The 27764-nt window shown below is 42.4% G+C and overlaps 1 protein-coding gene across 2 annotated transcripts; it reads left to right on the top strand.

Annotated features, from left to right (window-relative positions):
* The first annotated feature begins 384 nt into the window (after positions 1-384).
* On the top strand, positions 385-26726 carry TRIB2 (tribbles pseudokinase 2). Of its 2 annotated transcripts, none has more exons than XM_044417932.1 (3): positions 385-539; positions 6503-6795; positions 23418-26726. In XM_044417932.1, exons 2-3 carry the CDS (start codon positions 6641-6643, stop codon positions 23884-23886), a joined length of 624 nt encoding a protein of 207 aa, XP_044273867.1. In that variant the 5' UTR covers positions 385-539; positions 6503-6640; the 3' UTR covers positions 23887-26726. The 2 variants fall into 2 exon arrangements, with proteins under 2 accessions (XP_044273867.1, XP_044273857.1); XM_044417922.1 differs by having other exon boundaries at positions 385-2209.
* The last annotated feature ends 1038 nt before the right edge of the window (positions 26727-27764 follow it).

The raw sequence follows: 27764 nt of genomic DNA, 5'->3' as shown, positions 1-27764 counted from the left end.
GCTTTTCAGTATGCTATTGCTACGCTTACTCAGCAAATTAAAAGGAATGTTTACTAAAGCTTCTCAATTCATAAAGCGGGCAAACACGCGGATATGCACAGATGCTCAGCCCCGTCCCACAAAGAGCCCTGGCCAAGCGGAAGCGGCCTCAGATCACGGCAGCGCCGCTCCTGTCCCTGGAACCGGCAGCGGCGAACACGAGAAGCCGCTCACATTTTGCGCAGCTTGCGCGGCGGAAGGATATTTTACCTTGTTTACCCCGCCACAGACTCATTGAGGGAGAGGAGAGAAAAAAGACCGAGGGGGGAGGCTGGAAGGGAGAGAGAGGATTGGCAGGTTGCTCGCGTGATGGATGCGCTCTTGGCTCAATGAGGAGGCGGCTGAGCCCGGGGCGGGCCTTTTCCTCTCGAGCCAGTCGGCGAGGACGGGGCACTTAGTCAGTCAGCCTTTTGCACTCCGGCTCGGTGTCAATGTGCCGCCGCCGCCGCCGCCGCTGCCACTGAGTAGTGAGACGCAGCAAGAGCGAGAATCCCAGCCACGTAAGTAGCTATTTATACATGCTGGAGAGATGATGTCTTGCTGAAAGGGACTGGCTCGGCCATCCCTTTCCTCCCCCTCTCCTTCTACCTCTAGGAATAAAGATCGACGCCTGGAATAATTCAGATAATACTATATATAGTATTATACATATTTAAAATATTCTGGCTGCCTTCGGCTTCTTCGCATCTCAGGACTCAGTCTGTGGGAGGTGTGGGGGACACACGCACGCACGCACACAAAGGAAACTGTCGAGAGGGGCTTCCTTCTTGCCGCGGTTTTGTTTCGTTTTGTTTTGGTCCGGGGAGTCCTTCATGGTTTATTTTTGTTCGCATGTGCATTGCACGCCAAAGATCTGGTGAAAGTCGACGAACGGAGGGCGGCCAGCCACCCCGCGCGATGGAAAGCTGAAGAGCATCGATCGCTTCGTGTCCTTGGTTGCACTTTTTTTTTTTTTTTGGTCTGATCAAAGGAAAGCATCGCGCACATAAAAACCAGTGTTGCAGCTCGTGGATCTTTGTGCCCCTCTCGCTTTTCCCGGCGGTGACGGTGCCTTTCATTTTTAAGAACATCTTCCAGCTGGCAGAAAAGGTGCAAAAGATAAATCTATGACCAAATAGTGTGCATTCTGCCCGCCGCCCCTTTTTGTTTTCATTTCCCCCCTTTCTTTTTGTCGGCGGAGCTTCTTGCTGACCCTCTGAAGTTAAATGCTCCCTCGTTATTTTTTGTTGCATTTCTGGATAGCCCTTGCTATCAGGAAGAAGGTTCAGACGCCATCTACAGTTAAAACGTAGGTAAAAAGGAACATTCTTGCCCCCCTCTTTTACTGAAAAAGCGAGGAAAGGAGAATCCAGTCGTCTGCTGCAGCTTGTTGCCTCAACGAATTCTTTTCCTTCGTGTGAAGATTTCGCAGGGAGTGATCGGGAAAGCAAATACTGCTAGCCCATCTATTTTCCTTCCAGACTTTTCGTTTTAATTATTTATTGCTCCTCTTGAAAAGAAGAGAAAAAAGAATAGTACAGTAGTGTTTCCTGCGAGGCCACGTTTTGCGATCGTGCACGTTTTTGTCTGATCCCGGTCCGCGCTACTTCGCTGCTCCTGCGCGAGAGACTCCCCCCCGCCCCGGATTCGCATCGAACGTGCCGGGAGCGCGTCGGGAAGGACCCTTCCGATTGATTGCTCGCCCCCCTCCAATCCAACTCCCACTTTGCTCGTCTATATACCTTGGACTAGAATCCCACATCAACCTGTCCTACAAACACCCTTTCAACGACAGCACAAAGGCATTATTGCCACGGACCTGTGGCAAGCGACTGATCTTCGGATCACCCCAAAGGGTGTGTGTTTGTGTGAGTGAGTGAATTGGGGGGGGTTGCTCGGAGGGTTTGTTCTCTCCATCCCCATGAACATACAAAGGTCAACCCCCATCACAATAGCACGCTATGGAAGACCTCGGAATAAAACCCAGGATTTTGAGGAGCTCTCGTCAATAAGACCCACCGAGTCCTGCCAGAGTTTCAGCCCCAACCTAGGCTCGCCGAGCCCGCCAGAGACTCCGAACTTGTCGCATTGCGTTTCTTGCATCGGGAAATACTTACTGTTGGAGCCTCTGGAAGGAGATCACATTTTTCGAGCCGTACATCTGCACAGCGAGGAGGAGCTGGTTTGCAAGGTAACAACTTTCCTTCCTCTCGCACACACTTGAGCCTTTCTCTGTCTAGCGAGTTTATTTTTAGAAGATACTCATGGGGTGAGGGCGGGCATTGATTTAGGCATTTCGGAATGTAATTAAACAAAACAAAAGCCTCGCGTAATTAAACGGCTCTCAGCAACTTTCCAGACAATGGCCACGTTATAACGGTGGCCTAAAGCCAAAACTGGGGGGAGGGGAACTCCAGGAGTGGGGGGGACTTGTGTTTAAAAACTAGATCGCAGCATGTCTGTAATCTGATTTCTCTGCACACCCTGCTTTCCAATTTTTTGGTTTTCATAATAGGAATCCCTTGGTAATTTTAAACTGTTCTTTCAAAATGCTTCAGTTCCTTGCTTGGGGTTTTGTGGGGTTGCATTCATTGTCTGCTAACTGACAAATGCAGGCTGGTAGCTTTGTCTGTTGAAAGCTGTAACCCTAGACACACACACTTGGGAGCAAACCCCATTGAACAGAGCAGGACTTGCTTCCAAGACAACATGCGTGGGATTGGGCTGCATAGCTGATGTTAAAAAATTCACTTGCCGAGCACTGATGGATTGTTTGCAAACACCATTCCCTCATGTTCCGGCCACAACTTTAAATCTTTGCATAATCACATTTTTACGTGTTTGTTAGGGCATACAAAAATGAGCAGACACTCAGTAGATTGCTTGCTACCCATTCTCTAGTCTCTTCAGCTATTGCTTGAAGGTGAACTGTATGAGGAAGGGAAGCCCACATGCTTGCCTATCAGTGGAAGCTGCTCCCATTCAGTCAGAGGCGATACTACTTCCTTTGTTCCTAAACTGCTGTGGTTACTCTTTTCGGTGTTCCTGGTGCGTCAGACTTAGGCTCTATCCTTCTGGGCTGTACTCCTGGATAATGATGGGGAGAAAATGCCTAGACACCCTCCACCTTTTAAATACTAGAATTGTTCCAAAACGTGCAATTATGGGCTTTAAAAAGAAATAATCAATCCTCAACCCTGGGGTTGAATTGGCATGCTTGAAATTAACAGTAGGTACATTGACACTCTTGCACAGGCCTGTTGACTAGTGGATGTTTTTATTTAGATTCATATGCGGTGGGAAAATTAAATTACACTCCCTAGTTACTCGTAAAAGGCTTGCTTTGCAGGGGCAATATAAATGAGTCATGAACCCTAGCTCTTAATGAAGATTTAGTTTTCCATGGTTTATGCCTGATTATGTCAAAGAAAGAGTCTGACCTTGCCGGACTTCCACTGCAAGGTGCCGGAAATGGGGCTAACAGTGGGCATTATTTGAAATGCATGGATTAGTTTGTCCAAATCAAAATATTCTTAGCCTCCTGCTGCGGAAGAACAGTTGAAGGCCAAGGAATGATATATTTACACATGAAAGAGAAAAGTCTTGCCTTGCTACTTTTCTGCTAGAAATTGTCCAGAAGCCCCAGATACCCTTCACTTCACCTACTCTTGCAATCGTATTTGTATTACTTAGGGAATACACCATGTAACAAAACTTTAGCTCCAATGTGAGTGAATATCTCCATCTATTTCTGTGAAATTGCATTTTTCAGTACTTCAGTAGTAGTAAGATCTTTTTACATTTAGCTGGTGTCAAACTGAACACCATCCTAAAAAATATGGGAATTCCTTCACTTGTAAATTTGTAATAATTATTGTGTGCCTTCCAACAATTTCCCTTAGTTCTTCCCATATAAATTAAATACTATCCTTGCAGTATAGTTGTAATATAAATTTCTGCTATGCCTTGCCTTATTATAAATGGACTTGTTACCAGTGTACCTTTAATTGGATGGGCATCTCTTAGTATGCCTTACATTTGTTTAGAACCTTGGTGATTCGTGTTTCCATTGCTGGAAATACCTAAATTGGCCTAGCTGTTAAAGTCTTCCCTTGTGATTCTGTGTTCTAATTGAATAGAAATAAGCCTTTGAGAGATTGGGGATGTGGCAGCAGAAATGGATGTTTAAAGAAAATGTTGCTGGTGTAAGGTATACTCAGTTTGAAGTACTTGGAAGATAATGACCCTCAAGCTTACCAGGCGCAAGGAGGGTGAGATTCCTCCCCACATCTTCTGACACAATAATTGATGTGTTCAGCTAGAAGAAGGTGAGTTGCCCCTGGAGTAGCTTTTGTGCAGTGGCAAAATACCTGCAGTGTTCTTTTCAGAAAGGGCAGCTGGCCTGTTAGTATAGCTGAGTAAAAATTCCAGGGTTTTCACACACTTTTCCACAGTCTTGAGGGGCAGTGGGAAAAGTGCAATGGTGAAGCTTTTCATGGAATACTAAAGTTTGCACAACTGCCTAGTAATGCTTGCTACAGTGACATTTAGCTGACTTAAGGATGAAGGCTGCCATATTTAGCTAGGAGCAAGACCCATTGAATTAGGTGGCGTTTCCTCCCAAATACATATTCATAGAATCAGGCTGTATGTCTTCAAGGCAAGTGCTATCCTGTCTCAGAAGATGGTTACAGGTAATGTCTCTCAAGTAGGTTTTGCATATGTTAAGGACCATACCAATTAACGCAATATTGTTAAGCTCTAGCAAAGCAAGTGATACGCCACATTTATCCTTGAATTGTGCAACATAGGCTGCAGCAACAGAATCAGTCTGGTTTGGTAACTTTCTGGCCTTCATTATTGAGGGACAAAGGCATCAGAAGGGCATAGAATTTGCCAATAGTGAAAATGTTTGATGTGTATTGGTTATGTCTTCTTACTGCAGTGCATCCATTCTTCTCAATGAAGTCTTCCTGTTGCCTTGAATCTGTGTGTCTTCTAACTGTCTCGAGCACTGATTCATTCATAATCACTGGATTAGTGTAACATTTTTATATTGGGAGTTTCCCAGCATGCTTTATGGTTTCTTACTCTTCATTCACAAGAACACAGGTGATGTGCCTGCTGTTAAAGAGGCATTTAGCTGTTCAAAAGGGCACTCAGTTTAAACTCTGAGCAAAGTAATTACATGCAAGAGTCACACCATTTTCTTAGACAAATTGCAGCCTGGGAGTGGAGGGCTCAGTCCAGCCCCACAGCTACTTCTCACCTGTCCAACAACATTGGCCTAGACCAAAGAGCATCTGTTATGAACTCTTGTTTCCCCTATACAAGAGGTTATAGGCACCTCCTCTCTTCCTGCCTTGCTTGGAGACCTGTGCCAAGGGTCTTTTGCCCTGTTTCCCCTTTTTATGAGAGGCACTGGCAGACTGTCCTTTTTATCCTCATCTGTGAACCCTCATGTGCTAGAAATGACACAGGAAGCAGGACGGAACAGCGGTGGTGCATAAAGAGGAGACTCTTGCCAGTCAGTCTTCGGTGGTATTCCCACAAAGTGGGTGAGGGGGCAGAAGAAGCTTTTCCTTAGAGCAGCCTTCCTCAGCTTCCTGATGTTTTGAACCTCAGCTCCCATCAGCCTTAGGCAGGCAAGAGTGAGGCATTCTGGGGTTGAATGTAGCCCACTTGGAGGGCATCAGGTTGGGGAGGGCTGCCTTGAAAAGTGGCTGGACAGAATCGTTTCCTTTTGTTTCTGCATAATAGAAACTGACTAAGCAGGAAGGGACTCGGGAGCCCTTTAGCCCTTGTCTTGGCTGCTGCATCAGTGTGTCAGTAGACAGAGCAAATAGATCAGTTGCTGACCAGTGGGGGCTTAGATTCATTTGCCTGACAATTTGAAAGTAAAATTGGCTTCCTTATTTATTTGTTTGTTTTTCCAGTGTCAGAGAACAAAAGAAGGCAGGATGTAGAAATGATTAACCAGCAGCACTGAATGAGATAGTGAACATGTGTTTTGCCAGCAGTATGTTTATAAGATGGTAGTGTCCTTTTAAAGAAATATCCTTACTCTGCTTTCTTTTCAAAACCCATACTGGAGTTTCATTTGGAAGGGAGAGGAGAAACGCCCAAGGCCTGACACTTCCTTTCAGTGTGAAAACATGGGCCATCAAAGTTCAAAATCAGAGCTTAATTACATGTTCAGCTATCGTGATTTTAACACTTTTTGCTTGTCCAGAGCTGTTGTTTTAAAACCCTTTATGCATATCCTGTAATGAAGCAGGGAATCAGTCCATGTCTTTCCCTGCCCCAACCTGCACAGCCTTTGGCTGGGGTGTGTGATGGTAGGAAAGGAAGCCCTTGTGGACTGCACATGACTCGGTTTACTTAAATATAAGGGCTGTTGAGCTTCATTCATTCATAAATAGCACATCTGCTACATCGTGTTTCTTTCTCTAACCCTTTCTCTTCTTGCCAATCATACTTCTAGGTGTTTGATATTGGCTGCTACCAGGAATTGCTTGCACCGTGTTTTTGTCTGCCTCCTCACGACAACATCAACCAAATCACTGAAATCATTCTTGGGGAGACAAAAGCTTATGTGTTCTTTGAGAGGAGCTATGGGGACATGCATTCCTTTGTTCGTACCTGCAAGAAGCTGAAGGAGGAAGAGGCAGCCAAACTCTTCCATCAGATAGCATCTGCTGTAGCACACTGCCACGACGGCGGACTGGTACTGCGGGATCTCAAGCTGCGGAAATTCATCTTCAAGGATGAAGAACGGTGAGGAATTTCTGTTGTTCTCCCAGCCCTTTCCCTCACCGTTAAATATGCTGGGATTGCAATTTTGAGTGGGTTATTTTTTCTGATGTACAGTCATTTCATTCCACCACTGTAGGGAAATAGAGGCACTTCTGTTATTTAATGAAGGTCAGTGAAAGAAAGAGGATAGCCCATCTTATGACTTGAGTAAGAGAAAAGGAACCACCTACCTCAAACTCAGCAGATCTGGTTATGGATTGTGCCTGTTTGGGGGACCAGACCTATGTATTCCACCTTGAAAAAGCTTCCTCATCCAATAGCATTTGCACAGGTTTGTCTAGAGCAGCTTTTCCTTCCAAAATGAAGTTCATGTTGCTCCTGTCTATTCAGCTAGCTCTTTGTACACATGGACATTTTGAGCTTTGGCACCCCTCCCTGTAAGTTGGCTCTAGGGGAAGAGTCTTAATAGTCTAGGTCATGATGTCTGAGCCATCTTAATAAGGCAAGCTGATCTCAAGAAACATCTTTCTTATTTTTCTTTGAATCCAATACAATATTTGTATGTACCAAGCCTTTCCCTGGGTATTAAATGTTTGAAGTTCTGGCTGCTGTTTGTAGTCATTAAATGTAGGGCTTTTAATTTCCTTAGGGGTTGCTGCAATGAGTCATTTGCAACAACAACAACAAAAGCAAGAATGTTGTGGCATCTTGAAGATGAGCAAGTTTATTCTGGTTAAACTTTGGTAGCTACTTTCTACTTTCCAGGTGAAGTAGAAAGTATGAAATGTTATCTTGCCATAATAAATCTGTTAGTCCTTAGGGTTCCACATGACTCTTGCATAATTGATCTGATTTATTGTTTTATTCTAATATTTGAACTTTGTTTGTTTAAATGCTTCAGTTCTGGAGCAAAAGCCTAATATTTAGGGGTTCTACAGAAACACACGCACATAAGTTTGCACAGCATTAAGCTTGTTTTGAAAGGACCTCTTGTAATTCTTTAATGTAATGAGTTGCCACATGTTAAGCTGCATTCTTAAGTGCTGCTAATAATAACTGTGTAGGTAGAGGAGCTACAGGAGGCTGTGGAATGGAAGGATGTGGCTTGTTTTTGCGATATTCCATCAAAACACCAGTTGGAAACCTAAGATACTCAGAACTGCAGAATAGGGCCCAGGAGCATTTTGACTATTGTTAGCATTTCTTCCTCATGTGCAAGAAAGCAAACAAGTACGATTAGCATTTATTAATCAGATTACCTTTAAGTCTTGGGATTCCTTTCCTCGATTTATTCATTTTCTAGGGTAATTGCATTATGTGGGATATGTACCTTACTAATAGAAGAACTGGACTAGAAGCAAAATATTGTTTACTTTTTAAGGTGACTTGCAAAGGATGTAAAACAAGCACAAAACAAATCAGCAAGTAGTTTCATTACTTTTCTTTCCTTATTATGGTTTCAGCAAGGCCATTTCAAATGCTATGGGTTATTCCATGCATTTCTTCCATCCCAATAATTAGTTTGCATAACCTGAAAACAGACAGTTCAGAGGAAATATTTAGTTGCTCGAAGGGGGAGCTGTTTTCCTTCTCGGCAAATGCTGTATCTATCTTAAGCTTTCCCTTTATTCAGTCACTAAAGCTACATGCACTCCCCATTGTGTGAGAAGGGGAGAACAGGGCTGTGCTTCCATTGTCTTGCACCTTTGCCACTTCTGCTGTCCTTCCCCACATTGGAGCTGAACTTCAGCAGTGGGGAGCCTGCTGCAAATCACTCCCCATGCAGTTTAAAACCTGTCAGGGCGATGTATGAGGAAGAACACCTGGGAGAGGTTTTCTCTCTCCCTCTTTTTTATATAAGACAAAGCAAGGTGTGTCGTCTTGAAGAATATTTCCAAATGACAAAGTCAGGCAGTACCTTTATTAAATCTGACCCAGTAGGCACAAAATTGCCATCAGACACCAAGATTTCTTCATTAGGTGAGATGCTACAAAAAAGTGGGAGTAGCAGTGCAGACAGGAGGACAAAAAATGGCTGACTTGATGTTGAAGTCATGAAGTCTGCATGGTCTTCAGAGGAAGTGGAGGAAGAATGGAGTGGAGCAGTGTAGGCCTAATTGGATTGGGCTCTACTAGGCCTCAAGTTGCACCACAGACAGTTGGGATGCCTCACGGCAAATCCTGCCATTTTTGATGACTTTCTAACAAGGGAGTTTAAGGAATTCTGTTCCTCTCTTCATCTTCAGAGATGAGTCTGTTATGAACCTTTTAAGCAAAGACAAGGCGTTTGTCTGGGTGTTGCTGCTACTGCTGCCATTACTGTTTTTTTCCTTAATATTCCCCAAATATTTTGAAAATCCCAAGTGCCTGGCTGGAAGTATGGATGTGGAAGAGTGAAATCCATGGTGGCAATGGAAAGTGAAGCTGTGCATTTAATAAGTCCATTCCCCTTCTCACGTTACATTTCTGATGTGTGAGCTGCTACAGACTAGCTCCTTTCCTGAGCTTTGAACATACCTGAAAATGCTTGTTTCATGGAAGAAGCTGGTTCTGCTCAAAAGGTTTTAAAGTTGTTTTTAGATTAAGAACCATTTCCTTAGGACTTAAGATGGGGCATGTTCTGTATTTGTGTGTTGGGCAGTAGGTCTCATCCAAGGCTGATAAATTAGTTCTGGTGATGATTTGTATTCCTGGACTTCACATGTCATTGGGCAGTGGTTTTTCCTTTTCTTTCACACCATGTTACAACAGCTAAGCTGGGGTTTCTGGTAGGTGTTGTTATCCAAAGGCCTGAAGTGAAATACATAGGAAGAAGTTAAGCATGCCTGTTTCACTCCTTTGAACTCTCTGTGTGCAGGTGTGTTTGTGTAAGAGCCTGTGACTGATATTATTTCATTTTACTAATTTCTCTTCCTTTCATTTTACTAATTTCTCTTCCGTTCTTAACTGCTTTTGTGTGCACTTTGTTTCCTGTTGTCCATACTTTGCCTATATTGATTCTCCCTAATTCCAATCTGTGGCTTAGGAGCAGAGTGTTGTCTTCTCACATGCTGTTAATCTTGGTGTGCATGCTCAGTTCTGATACTGCAGCTCTATGTGATATTTGCTGTCATGACAGATGCTGGTGCAGAAGCAAGACTCAGTCCTGTCCTGCAGTGTGTTTGTGGTCTCTCCCTGCACTGGTGTATGGTTCTGATTGTTAGTGCTTGAGGACCATGTTATGCAACCAGCTGTATCTGCAAGGTAGTGCTGGTGCAAGAACAGACTTTTCTGTAATTTATATAAAACTCTTATATAGCGTTCATTCTGCAAAAAAACGTTCTCAGAGTGGTGTACAACAATAACACCTGAGTGGGAGCTTAGAGGCCACTGGCTGAATTGGTGTGTGGCGAAATCAGGCCTAGCTGCCGCTTTATTTATGCTGTTGTTTGGTATATTTCATCTTGGGTTCTTTTTGTAAGCTGCACTGGAAACTTTCCTGAAGGGAGGTACATAAATCTTATCCTATTTTATTGCTTTATACTTGTTTTTGCAACTGTGGCACCTAGGTCCCTTGCGTAGATGAAATATCAAAGCTGTGTTGCATTTCTGCCAGCTCAAGGCAGAAGCTAAGTTTTATGCCAATGCCAAAGCACAAAGGTTTGCTCCCATTTGATTTTAAGGTCTGCTGATAGCGGACATGGTCAAGCTGTTGGTCTTGAAACTCTTTTAATTTTATAAAAGCTCATTTAATAGACTTTAGAATTAAAAACACTATCTTGAGCTTGTTTTGAATAATAGCTTTATTCCTGTTGCAAGTATTTTTCCTGCCAGCAAATTAATGTTTGAAGAGTATTTTAAGTCATCAATTATATTCAAATATTAGCTGTCATAATATTTGATGCTTAAAGTTCATGCTTGTTAATCAGTCTTGTTAAAAAGGCTTTTTATTATTTGAAAATACTGTAATTTAAGGACTTTTTGTTTTGCACTCTGGCTATTTATTTATTACAGTCATTTTAGGCTGGCTCTAAGGTTGTTAACTAATAATTCATCTGTATAAGAAATCTGTCTCTAGGCAGGCATTCAGAATGAGTATAGCTTATTATGTTTGTACGAATAAAACATCAGTACAATACTGTCTTAAGTATATGGTTCCAAATGGAATGAGATTTGTATTAGATTCAAAAACTGTGACAACTTGAGTTTTTAGGTCTAAGCTGACCATTGGGCACATCACCACAGTAGCAAATGAGATGCTTTCTCATGGCAGGTTCTAGATGGGAGAAATCAGTGATAGCCAGTGAAGTGTAGTGGTTAGAGTGTTGGACTGGAGACCTGGGAGATCTGACTTGGCCTCTAGTGCTCACTTGGCCTTGTCTCTGAGTGACTTTGTTCCAGTTACTGCCTTTCAGCCTAGCCTACCGTACAGGGTTGTTATAAGGATAAAAAGAGATAAAATGATGTAAGCTGCCTTGATTACTTGCAGGAAAAAGATGGATTAAAATGCAATAAATTAAAAACAATAAAATCGATAAGCCATGTGCATAGAGTTCTTTCCTATACAGATACAACCTGGCTGTTCATGAAAAGCATCCTTTGACAGAAAGGAACCATATACTGTCTTCATTGTGGTGGGATTTGAATTGGGATTAATCCTTAATTGAAGGGACAAATTCAGCCTGCTGCATTTCTATATTGCACTACATATCTTCCTAAAGTTGCTTGGATAGTTTTAAGATGATTCTAGAAGGTTTTTTTTTTTAATGCAGTGAAAGGAAATCTGGTCCACAAAACTGTGACTGGAAGTGCAAGCCATATTACTTTCCTTGCTGATTCCCAGGTAGTAGATTTGTTGTAGCAGTGAACAAGTTGGGTTTTATCCAGCTATCACACTTAATTGCAGTTAGTTGATTTACAATGATCTATCATTAGCGAGTTTTAACAGTGCTTTGGGAAAGATCAAGAAAAGGAGCCAGCCTTCTAGGAGTTATGGTAGTCCCCATAGGGCTATTAGGAGGCATCCTAAGGGTAAGATTGTTAAGGAGCAATGCTAAGCATATTTAGCTAGACGAAAGTCCTACAGCTGCTAGCATTCTGCCTAGGAAATGCTGAGAGTTGTCGGGTGTTTGTTCTGGCTAAACATACATGGGATGGTGGATAAATAAATACATGAAGGGCACAAATTTATATGCTGCCTATAATGGCCAAAATGATCTCCCTAGGCAGCTCACATAATTCATTAAAGTGTGATAGCTGGATAAAACCCAACTTGTTTACTGCTATGGCAAATCTACTACTTGGGAACCAGCAAGGAAAGTAATGATTAATTAATAAATTTAATTTCTGCAGCCATTTTCAATCACAAATTCCTTTGCAGTTCTTACATTTGATCTTCTCGGCAACCTTGTGAGGTAGGCTGCCACTGTGTCTGTTTCTGTAGTAAAACTGAGCCTGGTTGTTCCTTACCAGAGACCATCCAGGGAGTTAGTTATGTGACATGAACCTCATCTCAGAAAAATAGTCTTCTGTGCACTAGATAACAAAGACGACACCTTAGGTGTCAGCCTCTAAGCAGTAAATGCTCATCATTTAGGTGCTGCTGCTACACAGGACTGAACAAACATGCCAAATTCTTACGTACTGAGATCATGTATAATGGGAGCATCTGTTAAAACATGTGGCCCTTCTGATGTTTTGCCTTACAACTCCCATCACCCCTCACTCTTGATATGCTGTCTGGGGCTGATGGGGGTTGTAGGCCAGAACATTTGAACGGCTGCAATTGGGTGCCTCTGTGTTAGAGGAAATACGTTTAACTATATGAGCCTCCCAGCACAGGAGCAGAGCTCCTCAAGCTTTTCTTAACAGCATCAGTTTTACCAGTTCTGAAATCATTTTCCAGGGATGAACTGTATGTAAACTCCTTGGTTAAGTTAAAGGAAGCACACGTATATAATGTTGGAGTGGGGCTGGGCTGGAAACACTCTCCCTGACCTGCTAATTTTCAGTGTACGGGTGATTTTTTTCCCATTCTTTCCCCTGCCTTCCAAACATTCTGAAAACGACACAGGCTGAGCGTCATGCTTCTGTTCATTGTGTATCTTGCCTCTTCATGTCATTTTTCTTCTAATCAGTTAGTTTAGGATCACTGCAAACTCTTATCATCCAAGCAGCAGTCCCCACCACCCCCACCCCATTAACTGACTCTGCACAGTAATGCTCGGTAAACAGGAGGAGCTGTGTGCGGGAGAAAAGGGTGCTAATTCTTATGGTGTGCTGTTCAGTTGTTACCCTATATCAGCGCTAGGCCATGGGTCCCCTCCAGATGTTTAGTACCATAGCTCCCACCTCCCTGTGCTGGCTGGCACTTATGGGAAATGTAACCAAAACATCCGGAGTGCAGCGGAATGCTCCTGCTCCTTCCCCACGGGCTGCACCACCTGCCTTGATTCTGCCACTCCCCAGTCTGGTTTTTGGACAATCAGCAACACCCTGATGTGGTTTGTGGGTTCGGCTGAGTCAGGGAAGCAGACACCAGGGAAACCCTCTGTTTGGAAGGCAAACCAAAAGCTTGCGAGTTACATTCTGGAGCGTGACTAGAATGTAAGCAGAGAGAGATGTGTACTTCATTTCAAACCAAGATGAGTCACTTTAAAGGTTATCAGATATAGTCCATATTCTGAAAGACCACATTACATGGTTTTATAGCGGAATGCAGTGGTATGCATATTTTTCCCCTTCTATAATAATGTTCTTGTTTCTTTTTCTTTTGTCCTTTCCTCTCTGTGCTTTTCTAGCTCCTTTACTTTGTCCAGTTTAATACCTGTGTTGAGGCCATTCCATGCCTTCTTGTGGCACCCCTTTCCCCATGCTGACAGCCACAGTTATAGATGGGAAGATGAATAGACCTTATTAACTCAGAATGGAGAGGAAAGTTGCAAGGTCAAATAGAGTAGCTCCTTAGCTGTAGAAGGAGAAAGCAGAGATCAGATTTCATCCCAGGAACTAATGCTTTTCCTAATTAATTTTGAATTTGTCAGTGTTGCAGGAAGACTGATTTTTGTCCTCCCAGGCGGTAAAAGTCATTTATCAAATGACAGAAAGTAGAATAGTTAAATAATTTCATTTGGCATTAAAGTTTACACTACTTTTTAAGTGATCAAGTTTCTTTTTAGATTCCAGCATGCAATCATGGATTATTTTCTGTCTCTTGTATATATTTAGTTCCTCTTCCTTGTGCTTTTTAATAATATCTTTTCACTTATATTTATATAAATATATCTTAGAACTTATTTATTTATTTAAAAATTTCTATGCTGCCCCATTTGCTGAAGCCTCAGGGCGGCTTACAAAACAACAGTTAAAATATAAAACACAAAAAAACCCCACATTAACTTCTGGATATAAAAAATGCCATCCATCTGGTTATATTTTTGCCCAGTCCAGCTCCTTAACCTATTCTAGGTCAGGTGCATTTTTCTTTGTTAGCAAGGCTTTTAAAAAAATTATAACTCACGGTATACTGAGAACTGATACAGTACTTGGCAAAAAAAAAATTTCATCTAGTACAGTACTGCAGAAAGTACTGCAGTGCTGGAACCCTTGGAGATAACATTCGCTGTGCTAAGGTCAGAATTCAGTGACTTAAAGGAGCCATGAAGTTGTGGTAGAGGCTGTCATAGTCCAATAATTACCTCACTGATCTTCAAATTGGTCTAGAGAAGGGCTGAATAACTTCTGTAGGTTAGAGGGTCCCCCTGGGAACCCACTGGGGGCCACTCCCCACTCTTGCTGAAATTGCAGTGGTGATGGCAAAAGAAACTGCCATTTTGCAAGGAACAGGGCACACACCTTGTTTGCAAACAGCATCACGTTGCTGGGACGCTTCCATGTCCGCACTGCACCTTGCAACTAAGGCATGCATTTGCTGTGAATCTTACGTTCTGGCACCATCTTTCCTTATTTTTGTTGCCACAACAAATTCGGTACCTGTAGGGAGAGGAGAAGCAAAATTAGCTGTGATCATAAAGAATGTCAACAATAGTGCCCCATTTTGTTTATTTGTTTTTTTTTCTTTTTGCCAAGGGTAAACACCAGCTGTCCTAGGTACTTGTTGAGGCAAAAGATTGCAGGTGGAGGTGCCGAGAAACTTGTTCTTATAAGTTCCATTTAAAATAGCCCAGAATCTTGAAAGTATGATGCTTGGAGGCTTGGCAGAAAGGAGTACAGGAAATGCGAGGAAGTAGTCTGGGGTGTCATCTTACCTTGCTTGGTTCTTTCATCTCTGGTTGCAGCAGTGTGGAGAGATCTGATGCCTCTTGATTTCCTCAGTCAGGGTACTTGGCTTGGAAAAACACATTGACCATTTGTTCTTCATACTGGGCATTTGTGGATCCATTTGTCGTGGTGGGATATAAATGTGACATTGTCATCGTGGATATTCCTTCACCTGTGCTCTGCAGTGCGAATCTTAACACATCCCTTGCAGTAGTGATGGTGGAACTCCCCACAGACGTAAAAGGGACTGTGTGAAGTTCTGCAATGTTTGTTTCAAAGCATAGCGGTACTCTATCATCTGGGCTGGGACCAACCACGAGCCCATATGATTCTGACTATTTTCTGCTCCTTTCTCATCATTCTCCCAAGATTACCGAGTTGTCTTCTTAGTACTAGCAGAGCCCCACTGGATTAAGTTAAACTTTGGGTAGCCTTTTTCCAAATCAAATGTAGCATGATGCTTGTGCAGTTTGCCCCCTGCCACCTCTGTAGTGCTCCGCTAGCACAAGGGGGCTTCAGGGGAATCATATAGCGCACAGCAAGTGCAATCAGGGATCGGATTCCCCTCTCAGTCTGAAACTCTGTATATTCCTCCAATTCTTCAGGGAAGAATAATGTGAACCACTGTTGGGGTGAAAAAAATGAAAAAAAAATGTCCAGGACATGCTGATGTTTCACCAGAAACGGATGCTAAGTCAGGAGTTTACATTGAAAGCCCTTCTGGAAGAGGCTTAATTGATCAGGTTTTGTTACATCGCTAAAGAGCCAAGTCTGAATGCACTCAAGTAATGAATGGCATATTGATAAGAAATTCAGAGTAGTATTGTTTTTCATGGGCTTCCCTGCCAGTTTCTATGGGGACAAAGACGCATGCATTTCCCGTTGAGTGCTATTTGCTGCCCTCTGATTGCACTTCTGTGGTTTCATTCACTAGTAATGGGAAAGTATTCATAGGCAGAATAGCTTCCCCTTTTTAAATAGCAATGATTCAAGCTTTCTTCTTCTTTTTCCCCCCTAAGCATTAGACTAATGCAGGGTTCTATCAGTGATCTGATAGATGCATAATGCCGTCTTTCCAAGTGCCTATTCCATCTCCAATTTCTGAACTGCACTGATACACTGTAATTACACTGGCCTTGACAAAAAGCTTTGCATTATATAGTAAATTTTATAAAGCTGATCTTGCCTATCTGTGGAAGCTTGTATTTATCTGAGAACTTTCAGTGCAACCATAGCCAGAGTCAGGAGAAAACCTGCTAGCAACTAGTTGCTTGGGTGCATTTAAAATACTATGTTCAGATTATGAAAAATGTGATTTTTTTTCACCAGGGGCCAGTTACTAGTTTCTTGTAATAATTGTTGGTGGTTTCTTGTGGCCCTATATATGCAGCAGCTCACAAAGGCAGTTGCTAGAGTGGCCATACATTTAACTCGCATAAACTACCTTCTGGACCTGCCCAGGATATGGGACACAGAGAAGGAGATTTCCTCCACCAAGTTCTTTGTATGTTACAGAGAATTGGATGGGAGGGCTTTTTGTCAAGTACATCATATTAACCTTGTTTGAGGCCTACCTGCATGCATGGAAAGCTTAGGAGAGGAGGAGATCTTATTGTGCTGGGCTTTGAAGAAAGTCAAATGGGCCAGGGGTCTTACTGCTTGACATAGGAACCTTCTCTCCCAGTGTCAGTGGTCAAGAGGCAAACGTGAACCAGACCCGAGAGTTCTGCTATTTAACTGCTACTGATAAAGTGTTTGCTTCTCTCACTGTTTTGGTTTGTTATACCAAGTAGGGTCAGGCCAATTTTAAGGGGGTGGGATCATACTCTCAGGAATCTCTCCAGAAGCAGTTTGATAATATTACAATGAATGAAGTGTGTGGAAGCTACACAAATGTTGATCCTTTGTGTATTTGCTCTGGACTAATCCATTCAGGAGGATGAAAACATGGCTGCTGCTTGTTTGCTTGATCCTGTCAGAGATTATGGTGGAACAAGCACGATAAAGGCCAGCTGTTGTTCCATGGCCTAGTTTTAAGCAAAATGTGTTTCCTGTGGATGCAAGTCCTTGATTCTTTGTTAGAGTAGAAAGTGGTTTGGCATCTTGTTTTTGCTTGATTGTTACTAATCAAATGTATACAAGATTGGGATTCCAGAATGCTTTGTGGGAGGAGGCTTAAATGAAAGGTAGGAACATGCTTTGATTCAGCAAATCTGTAATAATGTCATGTCGAATAACATGGACAGTGTGAGAAGAGGGAGGTATCTTTCAGTGTCAGGTTTTTTGCTGAAAAGCAAAAATGGAAGAATGCAGAGGCACAGGAGGGTATTTGGGGAAAGGTAACCCTTTTTTAGGACAAAAAGCATGGTATGGTTTTGGGGGGCCTAGAATGCAGCAGTGGGCATTTCATGTTGGGTGACAGTAGCCCAGGTAAAAATGTGTTAAGCAACAAGGTAGCTCCATATGGTGCTATAAGATGAATAGAATATCAAACCCCATTGTGCATGTTTGGTGTGATGCATCCTGCCCTTTAAATGAGGGTTGCCAATGATAGTCTATTATGGGGATGCTCGGTTTTCTGTATATAGGTCTGGGGGCTGAAATAATCCAACCCTTAGAAATGGTCCCTTTGCTAAAGAGTTGTTCGTGTATGGGGGGGCAACCATGCTAAATTGGTGTTACTCAGTGTAGCGGTAAGGATTTCGCAAGTGCTGAGTTCATATGCTTGGATTTTATGGGCTCCTTGTTTTGGGTACTGGGGAAAGAAGGTGCTTTCTGCAATCCCATGCAGAAGGTCCCAGTTACAGCTGGAAAGACTTCAATTTGAGACCTGGGAAACCTGTTACCGGACAGTGGAGGCAGTAACAAGCTGGATGATTAAATAAAATGCAGCTTTGTACAAATTGAAGTGACAGTCCGAGAGTGGTTTGTTTCCTTTTTAGAGTGCACAGGTAATTCGCCTGAAGATTGATTCCTAAGCAAACTGTTTTCATCAACATTTGCTACAGACAGTAGAAACTTCCATTTTACTCTTCACCAGTTGGTTTTCCCTAGTGTAAACAGTATGTAGCATTGTCACCTAGACCTGGTTCATGAAGTTGCCATTTGGAACTACAGTAGACACAACTTTGTATCTCCCATTGCACTGCTTATTAAATGTGCCACTCCATATGACTACCAGCTGTACTTGTGATGGTCTCGATTTCTGAAACCTTCCACATGTCTTTGGAAGTGAAAAGCAACGGAAATGTGTTTCATAATGCGTATGGTATGTTACATCTTAATTTGGATGTGAGGTGCATGTGGTCCCAATTGTCTTCATTTCCACAGTGGTGTGACTCCAGTAGAGGCCTTCTGCAGATCGAGTTGTTTCCATTGGCAGGCCAGGATGAGGGTGATCTCCCCAGCACCACCCCCATAGCTCCCCATGCACGTTCCATGCACGTCCCAGAATGCTGGGAAGCATTTTGGAGTAAATGTTGGGTGGTGTGGAGGGCTGCAGTGGGGAGGACAGCAGGAATAAGGTCCATTGCACTTGTGGATGTCTGTTAGTGTCACACTGAATTGAATGCAGTGTTTCCAGAGGATAAACCAGAACCAGCCCTCAGAGTGACAGAGCACTCAAGAGTAGCTTTTACTCGAGTTTCCTTTTTTTAAAACCATCAAGTACTGCTAGAAGTCAGGTTTTATGAGCATGACGAAACTCGAAGAAGAGACAGTGGGGATTTCCTGTGTTGGTAGCAATATGCATCTGAGCTGAGGCAAGGGAGGAAATCCACTTACTTCTTCTTGGGTACACAAAAGCAGCACTAGGCTAGGAGAGAGGTTTTTCTCCCTAGTCTCTCGTGATGTCACAAGCATCAGCAGTAGATGCTGTGACTGGTGCAGCCACATTCTTCAGAGGCCCCACAGAGGAGGCTTATGCACTTTGGAGAAGAAAAACTGCCATTTCCCATGATCTAAATGTAGTGAGTTGAGAGCAGGGTGACTTTTTCTCTTCCATTTTCTGAACCACTGTAGTCTAGGGCAGTGGTTCTCAGCTGGTGGTGCACATGCCACTGGTGGGAGACAGTAATATTCTAGGTGGAACAGAGGTTTTTCAACCAGTAACTAAGAATTTATTCTCTGAATTTTTGTGGCTCCTGGCAAGAATTAATTGCCAAGGAGGAAAGGCACTTGCATGGGAACACTCCGCCATTAAGAAAAACAAAATAGTTTGCACAGAAACCTAGCAGGTAAGGGAAGACAGGCTGTTGCTTTATTGCCTTTTGGACATACTAGGGTGTTAATAAATCTGCTTACCTCCAATGTCACACCTGTGTTTTCTCCCCAACAAAAGTCTAGGAGACCAGCATCATATGGGTGATGTCAGACAGGGCTATAGGAAAGGGCCCTGCTTTCCACTTTTATGTAGAAATAAGTACATTAATTGATGGCCAGATAGACTCTATTTGTTTTCCAGGTGGAAGGAGCAGCTTTGATCATTCAATCACAACAGCTTTACTTGATTTGGAAGTGATGCTGCTCAAATACCAGTTTACTACTTCAAGTAGAATTAGGCCATAGGCAAGTTCAGCTCTCTCCAAGCATGTGTGCATGTAACCCCAATACTTTATCATCTTCGTTGGTTACCAGTTGAGCTCTGGGCCCAATTTAAGGAGCTTGTTTTGACATATGGAGCCTTAAACAGCTTGGGACCAGAGTACCTGAAGGACCACCTGCTCTCATATGCGCCTACTGAGCCTTTAAGATCTATTTTGGAGGCCTTTCTGAAAGAGCCTTCCTCCAGGGAAGTAAGGAGGACAGCTAATAAAAAGAGGGGCCGTCTCGGTAGTAGCGCCCCACCTGTGGAACAGCCTCCTGAAAGCAGTTTGTCTGGCGCCCTTGCTACAATCTTTACGATAAATGCCAGAAACCCATGATAACATCCCTCAGAATTGACTTCTCCCACATTTGTGTGATTAAATAGCTTGGATGGTAACAAATCAACCTTACTCTTTCTAGACTGACACTAGGGAACAAACTAAATATATGAAACTGGAAGCTGGAGGTTAACTTCTAGTGGCATATGATACCAAGTATTGCTGCTGCTGGGTAGGTTGGGGGAATTTACTGTGGTGTGTATACTTTGCATATAAACTAAGGGAGACATCGGTTATAACTGTTTAAAATCTGGAATTTCCATCTTATTAGGTAGAAACCATTTCCTGTGAATTATATATTTATGACTTCCTCATCCAAAGGTCTTTGCCAAAAGGACTTTCACCTTTGCTAGTAAATGTGTTGAAATGTTAAAAGGTTTGGTGTGTGTTTGTGTGTGTGTGTGTGTGTGTGTGTGTGTGTGTGTGTGTGTGTTTTAAAGAATAGTCTTCTGGAGAACAAAATAAATCTTGTAGTACTTTTATTGAAGCTGATAAGTGCATAGAACTGAGCCATTTTTCCTCTCTTGTTTTCATTTCTGTGACATGGGGTAACTAGATTTTTCTGACTATCTGTTCACTAGGCTTCAATACCTGGCAAACATACCATTGGTAGTATACTGAACTAGCCTTCTGTTGTCTGTGGATACAGCTAGGCATAGATGACAAATTCTAGTAATAAACTGGCTTCGGGCTTCTGAAAACTTTACAGAGCACTCTCCAGAATCTTTCTGAAACATTGCTTCCCAGATGACCATTGGCTTTGCTAAGATAGGGCAGAGACCAGTTGCCTCAAAAGGTGGCATCAGATCGCTAGTGAATTCGCTGTCTTTGCTTTAGTTTGTAAGGCTGATTGACTTCTAACACATGCCTGTGTTTGATGTGCTCTTGTAGAAGTAAAAGTGTTCCTGTGGGGTTCCTGGGTCTAAAGAAAATCAGTATGGGTTTTTAAAAACTATTTTTAATACTACTACTATGAAAAGAATCCTTGGAGTTGATGTATGTCTAGCTTGTCATTGGGGGTCACTGGCAAGAAGAGGCCTCTTAAGACTTTGGCCTATGTGATTCTAGTGGGTTTTTCCCTCATGGATGTTTGGCTGAACACCTACAGCTGAACACCTAGATCTCATAAGCATCAGTTAGAACATTTAAAGCCAAAAGGATTTGCACTGTTCCTGTGGAAGTCTGCAGCTGATTGGATCTCCTTGAAATTCTGACATAAATTTAATTCAAGAGCAACTTAGACATCACCAACATGCACGGCAGAAGTGGTGGAGTGGAGAGCCCAGACTGGTTGTGTTCCTTGAAGCCAAGAAGGCTGAAGGTGTTTACAGCATGATCATAGCTGTACCTTCCTGGAGTGGAAAGGGAATGCCTCGGAATCCTAAAGTCTTTTTTCTCTCTTTGAAACAACATATTTATCCTAGTAAGTGACACATCTGTATTGCTATGGGTTTTCTCCATGGCTTGGAAACTTTTAAAAATGTATTGCATTTTGCAAAGAAATCATTCCAAACTTGTGGAATGTTGTGATGATTCACCCTTCTGTAACTTTTCTCACTACAGTAATCTCTTTGAGATAGTTTTCTTTTCTCCTCAACAAACTGGGTAGAATAATGATTTGACTTAATTGGAGGTTCTAAACAAATGTCTGAAATCAGTGATGGACTGGATGATAACAAATAAGTTAAAAACCAGCGAAGGCTGAGATGATCATGTTAGGTGTCTTGCATGTTTGGAAACAGCTTGTTGCCTCTGGAAACTTTGGGTGTGTTCTTGGAAAGTAACACAGGTAGATGTCCAGGAAGTTGTGGAGTCAGGCAGTGATTTTTATTAGTTTAAGCTGTCATGTTACTTGTAGCCTTTCATGGGCAGGTTCATGGTCTGGTAGTCTCCTGGTTGGTTATTAATTAATTAAAAGCTTTTACAGGCTGCCCACTACAAGCATTTCAGGATTGTAAGCATTTTACAAGAAAAAGAAAAAAAAACCCTGAAAATATAAAACAAAACAAGGCACTGCATCCAAACTCAATAGTAAAACCCAGAATGAAACTAATTAGACATTAAAATTATGGGAAAATAAAAAGGTTAGATTACTCCGGTGCTCCACATGTAGGGCTATCCTAGTTTTTCAGAAATGACAATTGTCTGTTACTAGGCAGAGCAGCATAGTAGTGTCTCTGTAGCTGCTGAGACTTCTAGAGTGGCTGCTCTTTCCAGGAGACTCTTGTAGTTCCATACTAAAAGTGTGGGCACTATGAACCTGGGTTTGGACAGTACAACAAGCCATGGTGATATGGAGAAGCCATATAACAAAGCATTGTTTCATATGGTCTCTAAAAGCCAAACTTGCCATGGTGAAATACCAGGAAAGGGTTTGGATAGAATGACAGATCAACAATAGTAAAAAAAAAAAAAAAAAAAAAAACAACCCACCATGGCTTGCTGTGTTGTCTAAACCCAGCCAGAGAATAGATTACTCTGGTATTGCAACAACTTGCCCTAGTAGTTCAAAGGTACAAAAAACAGTTTGATAATTCACCTTTTAGGACCATTTTCCTATATGAACATGCACCATTCACAGGCTGTCATCAAGACCGTGCCCCATCTACTCCGTCTTGTCAAAGTTAGGGAGTGTGTACCCTCCTAGGAAATTATCTGGTTGCTTTTCTTTCGACTACCATTCTTGACTGCAGATGTGATACGAGTTTGATCTCTTTTTGGAGTAGCATTTGCTTTTGTTGCTTCATGTGATTTTTAAATCCTTTTGGGGTATTTTGCTGGGGGAGTGTCTTAAGTTTTTTACATTAATTGTTATCAAATATATCCATGTCTAAAACTATATCCCTTAAGAAGATAGGACTGAGTAAGATTGGGGATTTGATTTAATCAAAAAATTCCCCTACCCCTTCCTACTTAGGGAAGGTGCTGGTTGGTAAGTTTATTTTTAGTAGCTTTTGACATTGTGTTTATTGTTGTGCAACACTTGGGGGGGGTACATGGGCATCTTTTAAAATAATGAATTTGTATTCAGTAAAATGACACATTTTCTTGAGACAGGTATAGCTTCATTCAGAATCCTCCTCCTCCTCTTAATAAGAACCATGATGTGGTTCCTCAAAATTGCTTCCATGTCTGGCAATGGAAACATTGGGTAGCTTAAACAATGATTTTGGGGCCTAAGTATTTGAAAAGCCTTCCCATTGGTCTGGTAAACTGTGTACGTGCACATGCGAGAGAGAGAGTGAGCTATGACTCCCATATGACGAAAGGGGCCATTGAGATAAGAACATTTACAGGAGAGGAAGCTTCCTACACTCTTCTGCACTTTATGACTGATGGCTAAGAAGTCATAGAGTCTTCATATTCCAACAAATGTTCATGCCTTTCCTTTGTCTTGCAGCAAAATGAAATGGAGTTATTGTTGATGAAACTAATAGTTGCCTCTCTCATCTTGCCCTATAGGACTAGAGTAAAATTGGAGAGCCTCGAAGATGCTTACATTTTACGAGGAGATGATGATTCCCTTTCTGATAAGCATGGGTGTCCAGCCTATGTGAGCCCAGAGATCTTGAACACAAACGGCAGCTACTCTGGCAAGGCAGCAGATGTGTGGAGTCTAGGAGTCATGCTTTACACAATGCTGGTTGGACGCTATCCTTTTCATGACATTGAGCCTAGCTCTCTCTTCAGCAAGATCCGCCGCGGGCAGTTCAGCATTCCGGAGACTTTATCCCCCAAGGCAAAATGCCTTATACGTAGCATCCTGCGCCGGGAGCCCTCAGAACGGCTGACTTCACAAGAAATTCTGGACCATCCTTGGTTTTCCACAGATTTTAATGTGTCTAATTCAGGATACGGTGCTAAGGAAGTAACAGATCAGCTGGTGCCTGATGTCAATATGGAGGAGGACTCGGATCCATTCTTTAACTGAGCATTAGGACTAATGTTGGGGTGAGGCATGATTCAGAGAGGATAACATGAAGGGAGTCCTTTCTGATCATGCAGAATTATCTCTGTGTTTCAGCCTGGCTTGATAGCAAAAAGACAACTTGGAGGGGCAGGAGGGTTGGTTGGAGAAGGAACGCCCAAGAAATGAGCTAACACAAGAAGATGTAGCATGAGGCTGGTTAGAGGGTATAAATTGTTGCTCTCAAGCTAGACTGACATAGGAAAAGGAGGAGGTGGCAGCATGGGACAACTGTAGCTTCTCGTCTTTATGGAGCCAAGGACACTGCACACTCAAGTTCCAGTGCAGCCACTAATCCACTCCCGATTCCTTTTTGTTCAAATACTTATGGTTCCCAGTGAATAGAAACTTTTGCCTCAACTTGCATCTTGGCATCGCACTGTTAGATATTTAACTTCAGCCATTATTCAGGGAAGGTACAATTAGCTATTTTATTCTTTTTGTTTCCTGTTGTTTAAAATCTGAGGTTTAATAGTTGCAGTGGGATCCATCTTTGGAAGGATGGGTGGGAAAATGGACAAAGGAAGGCAGAGAGAAGTGGGTGCTAACCAGAGTTTTCGTTCATACCTCCGGATACCTAGTTTCAGAATCTCAGTTCTCCTAAATAAACTAGTTTAATTCTTGCCAGGAGAAAGGATATTTGAAAATTTCTGCTCCCTTAAAGTGGGAAGGGGCTGTCATCTAACATTGTGGTGTAGGTAATTGTGTTCCCTCCACTGATGGAATGAGCTTTACTCTAGTGGAGTCTTCTGTGAGTACAAAGGCAAAGAGATGCAATATTTGTGGATTCTCTCTCTCCTGTGCAGTTCCCTGTGCCACGTTGATAAGATCCACAGTGTTGGGAGCTGGGGTGTGTGAGTAATCCAGTAGAGGGTGAAAAATCTTGCACTTGTTGCCACACACAACTTTGGCTTATTAACATGTCCTGGCTCCAAGGTGCTGTTGTATAACCTGAGCCAGCTTGTGGACTGACATCTCTAAGATGGGCTGCAGTTCTGCATTTCTTTAGGATAAAAAGGAACTCTGCCTAAATCATGCTATTTGGACAAATAGGAAGCCATGCAGTTCTGAAAGCTGAAAATTTGCAAATTGCGCAAATTGCACTAGAACGCTGTTATTTGCAGCTTCCAGATTGTGTACATTTATGCACAAGTAACTTGATGAGTGTAATTTCTGCACATTTCCTTAGTATTTAAGCAAACCTCAGTCCGTTTTAGAGATGGAAGACTGTGGAAACCCCCCAAACTTGGCCTGCTTCTGATCATTACAGCAGAAGTGAGCAGGAAGTCTGTTGAGCTTCAGTGAGTCAGACCCCCAGCATCAACAGCACACATCCCTAGTTGGGAGGCTCCTTGCAACAGTCTGGCAACTGAGGTGGAGATGCTGCAAAAGGAAGAGGGGATTTGTGAAAATCACCTCTTCTTCCGCTGCCTTTTCTCCTTGCCGAAGCCTCCACTCGATTGGTTAGCAGGAGGGACACAATTAGATACAATCTGGGTGGGTTTGTTTTTTTGGTCGAATGGTTTTGCTTCAGGAAGCAGTAATCAGATTTCCAGGTGTGTTGGACTGCTTTATTTCCAAAAGAAAAGAGCAATTCTGTATTTTGCTTTTGGTGTGTTTGTTTTTTTCACAGGGGTTTGAATTACTGGCTTCCACTTTACCATGCTGCACAAAAATTTGACCACATATGGAGGGGTTGTAAGGGAGGGGAAGTAATCCAAAGGATTTGAGTAATCCAAAGGAAACACCTCATTCTGGAACTAAATTTTCCTCCTCTGCCCTGAACATAGCAGGAGGGACTCTATTATTGAAGAAAGAAAAAATGGCATTCCCCCTGCTCGAATTTTGTGGAAGGGTAATGACTTGGGATTTCTTGCTTTGCTTTTGTTTTATAAAAAGGATGCTGTTTTGGTTTTCTTCTCATTGACCTATCAATAAGCTGAACATTACTAGGACACAGATCAGTCTCCTAAAGAGTACACCGTAATATGCACCTTTTGTATTGTCAAGACTTTATTTATTGATGAAACTGTCACATTTGTGATGAATTAAGCCAGTACTTCAATTACGGGTTGACTTGGGGTGACATGTTACATGCTGTAGTAAACACGCATCTTATTTTCCTCTTCAGGTATTCCTGTCCCCGGATGACATACTGTTTAATTCTTATTTTACACCCCACCCTACCACCTCCTTAGACCTTTCATTTTGATTTAGACTGGCAAATGATTTTTATTCCTGCTTTTATATTGCTGTATGATATTGGGGGAAACAAAACAAAACAAACCAATCTCTTGGCATAAATATTTGTGTTTCCAGTACCTCAGTTGTTCTGATGTTACTGCCTTGTATGCGTTTTTCGTGAAGTGGTCCTGTTTTTTGGATAGGTACATGTGGACTCTGTAGTATGTAAATGTTACTTGAATTTTGTGCTTAATTCTAGTATGTGGGCATGTACGCACAGCTACGTGGCATTTGACATATGGATGCTATTTGCCTGCCCCGCAGGAAGGTTTCGCTCCCACTCTCAAGATGATGGTTCAAGAGACAAAGCACTGCAGCTGACCTGCCTTGGTTCTATTTTGGTATCTAAGAATTTAAAGGAGTAAAGTTTTTACACTCTGAAGATGGTGCTGTGTTGAGGGATTTCTTCTCCCCCACCCCCATGTTTATTTTATAACTTGTAGGAAGAAAGGTTGATGTGCATGGTGGGATGTTACTGCCTCTGGTGCTTTGTCTTGTATTTGGTTTAATGTTTTTGTCCTAATCTCTTCAATAAACAAAATTGTGCATATTTAACTACATTTCAGCTTGCAAAGACTTATTTATTTCTTCCTGGACTCCTCCTTGTTCCTCATGGCTACAGTAATATTTCATTGCTCCATCTTTATACAGCATAAGCATGTTTACTTGAAAGCCAGCTCCACCGAGCAAGAGTCCTTCCACTGGATGGCGTACTTGCAATCGCAGTGGAATTTACAAGTCCTTAACTTGGGCCAGGTGCCCTGAGCAGCAGGCCTGGCCCTCTACACATACTACTTGAGATAAAATGGATAGCTCTTTGATGACCACATATTCAGGAATGCCGCTTGAAAGCCACATGCCATTTCAGAGAAATGGGGTCAGGGCTCCCATTCCAGTGATGGATGGGTCCAAAACCTTTGAAAAGAGGTAGGCCCAAAATACTTACATTAACAGCATATTTTACTTTGAAACTCTTACTGCTAGTATCCACGCCTTAGGAGAGGTATTTCAACTTTTAGAATTGTGTGTGTGGGGGGGGGGGGGTGGCTGGCCAGAAAATCACCCAAGAATCAATGGTTGAGGGAAGGGACAGGGAAAAAGACATGGTCTTCTGAAAACAGTAGGAGGGAAAGCCCCAATTTTACCTTGAGACCCTTTATCCTTGCTTTATAGGAAACAACACTAAGCCCTGTAGCATCTGTGTTGACTGAACTAACCTGATCCAATCCATATAACTAGCGTCCTCTAAGTTTTAAAAGGAAGGCTATAGTTCTTGAGTTGAATTTAAACACTAGAGCAAATTAAAATACAGCATCCTAAATCAAAAAGTTGAATTTTAACTGTCCTCAGGATATTTCAGGTTGATTTGTGTAGAGGCTGGTTTTGAAAAAAGAAACACCACAACAGCTTCCCAAATTCAATCCGAAGTTCACACTTTAGTCAGAGGTTCAGGATGCATTAACAACACACATTAACTATTTTGGCATCAAGTTTTGTTGCTGAGATTAAAACACTGAATCATGCTTTGCAGATCAATCATGGTTAGGTAGTACATTAACTACCCTTCCTCAAGGAGCAATACCACCTATTTTTCCTAC

The sequence above is a fragment of the Varanus komodoensis genome, unplaced genomic scaffold, assembly GCF_004798865.1.
Source record: "Varanus komodoensis strain SLA01 unplaced genomic scaffold, ASM479886v1 scaffold10, whole genome shotgun sequence".
NCBI lineage: Eukaryota > Metazoa > Chordata > Lepidosauria > Squamata > Varanidae > Varanus > Varanus komodoensis.
The sequence above is the reverse complement of the archived record's forward strand: the minus strand, read 5'-3'. Positions and strand labels throughout refer to the sequence as shown.

Bases quoted from the DNA above. Each gene is read 5' to 3' on its own strand.
- TRIB2 (XM_044417922.1), top strand. From the start codon at position 1,940: ATGAACATACAAAGGTCAACCCCCATCACAATAGCACGCTATGGAAGA. The intron at 2,210-6,502 runs GTAACAACTTTC...TCATACTTCTAG, and splicing joins AGGAGGAGCTGGTTTGCAAG to GTGTTTGATATTGGCTGCTA. The intron at 6,796-23,417 runs GTGAGGAATTTC...CTTGCCCTATAG, and splicing joins ATCTTCAAGGATGAAGAACG to GACTAGAGTAAAATTGGAGA.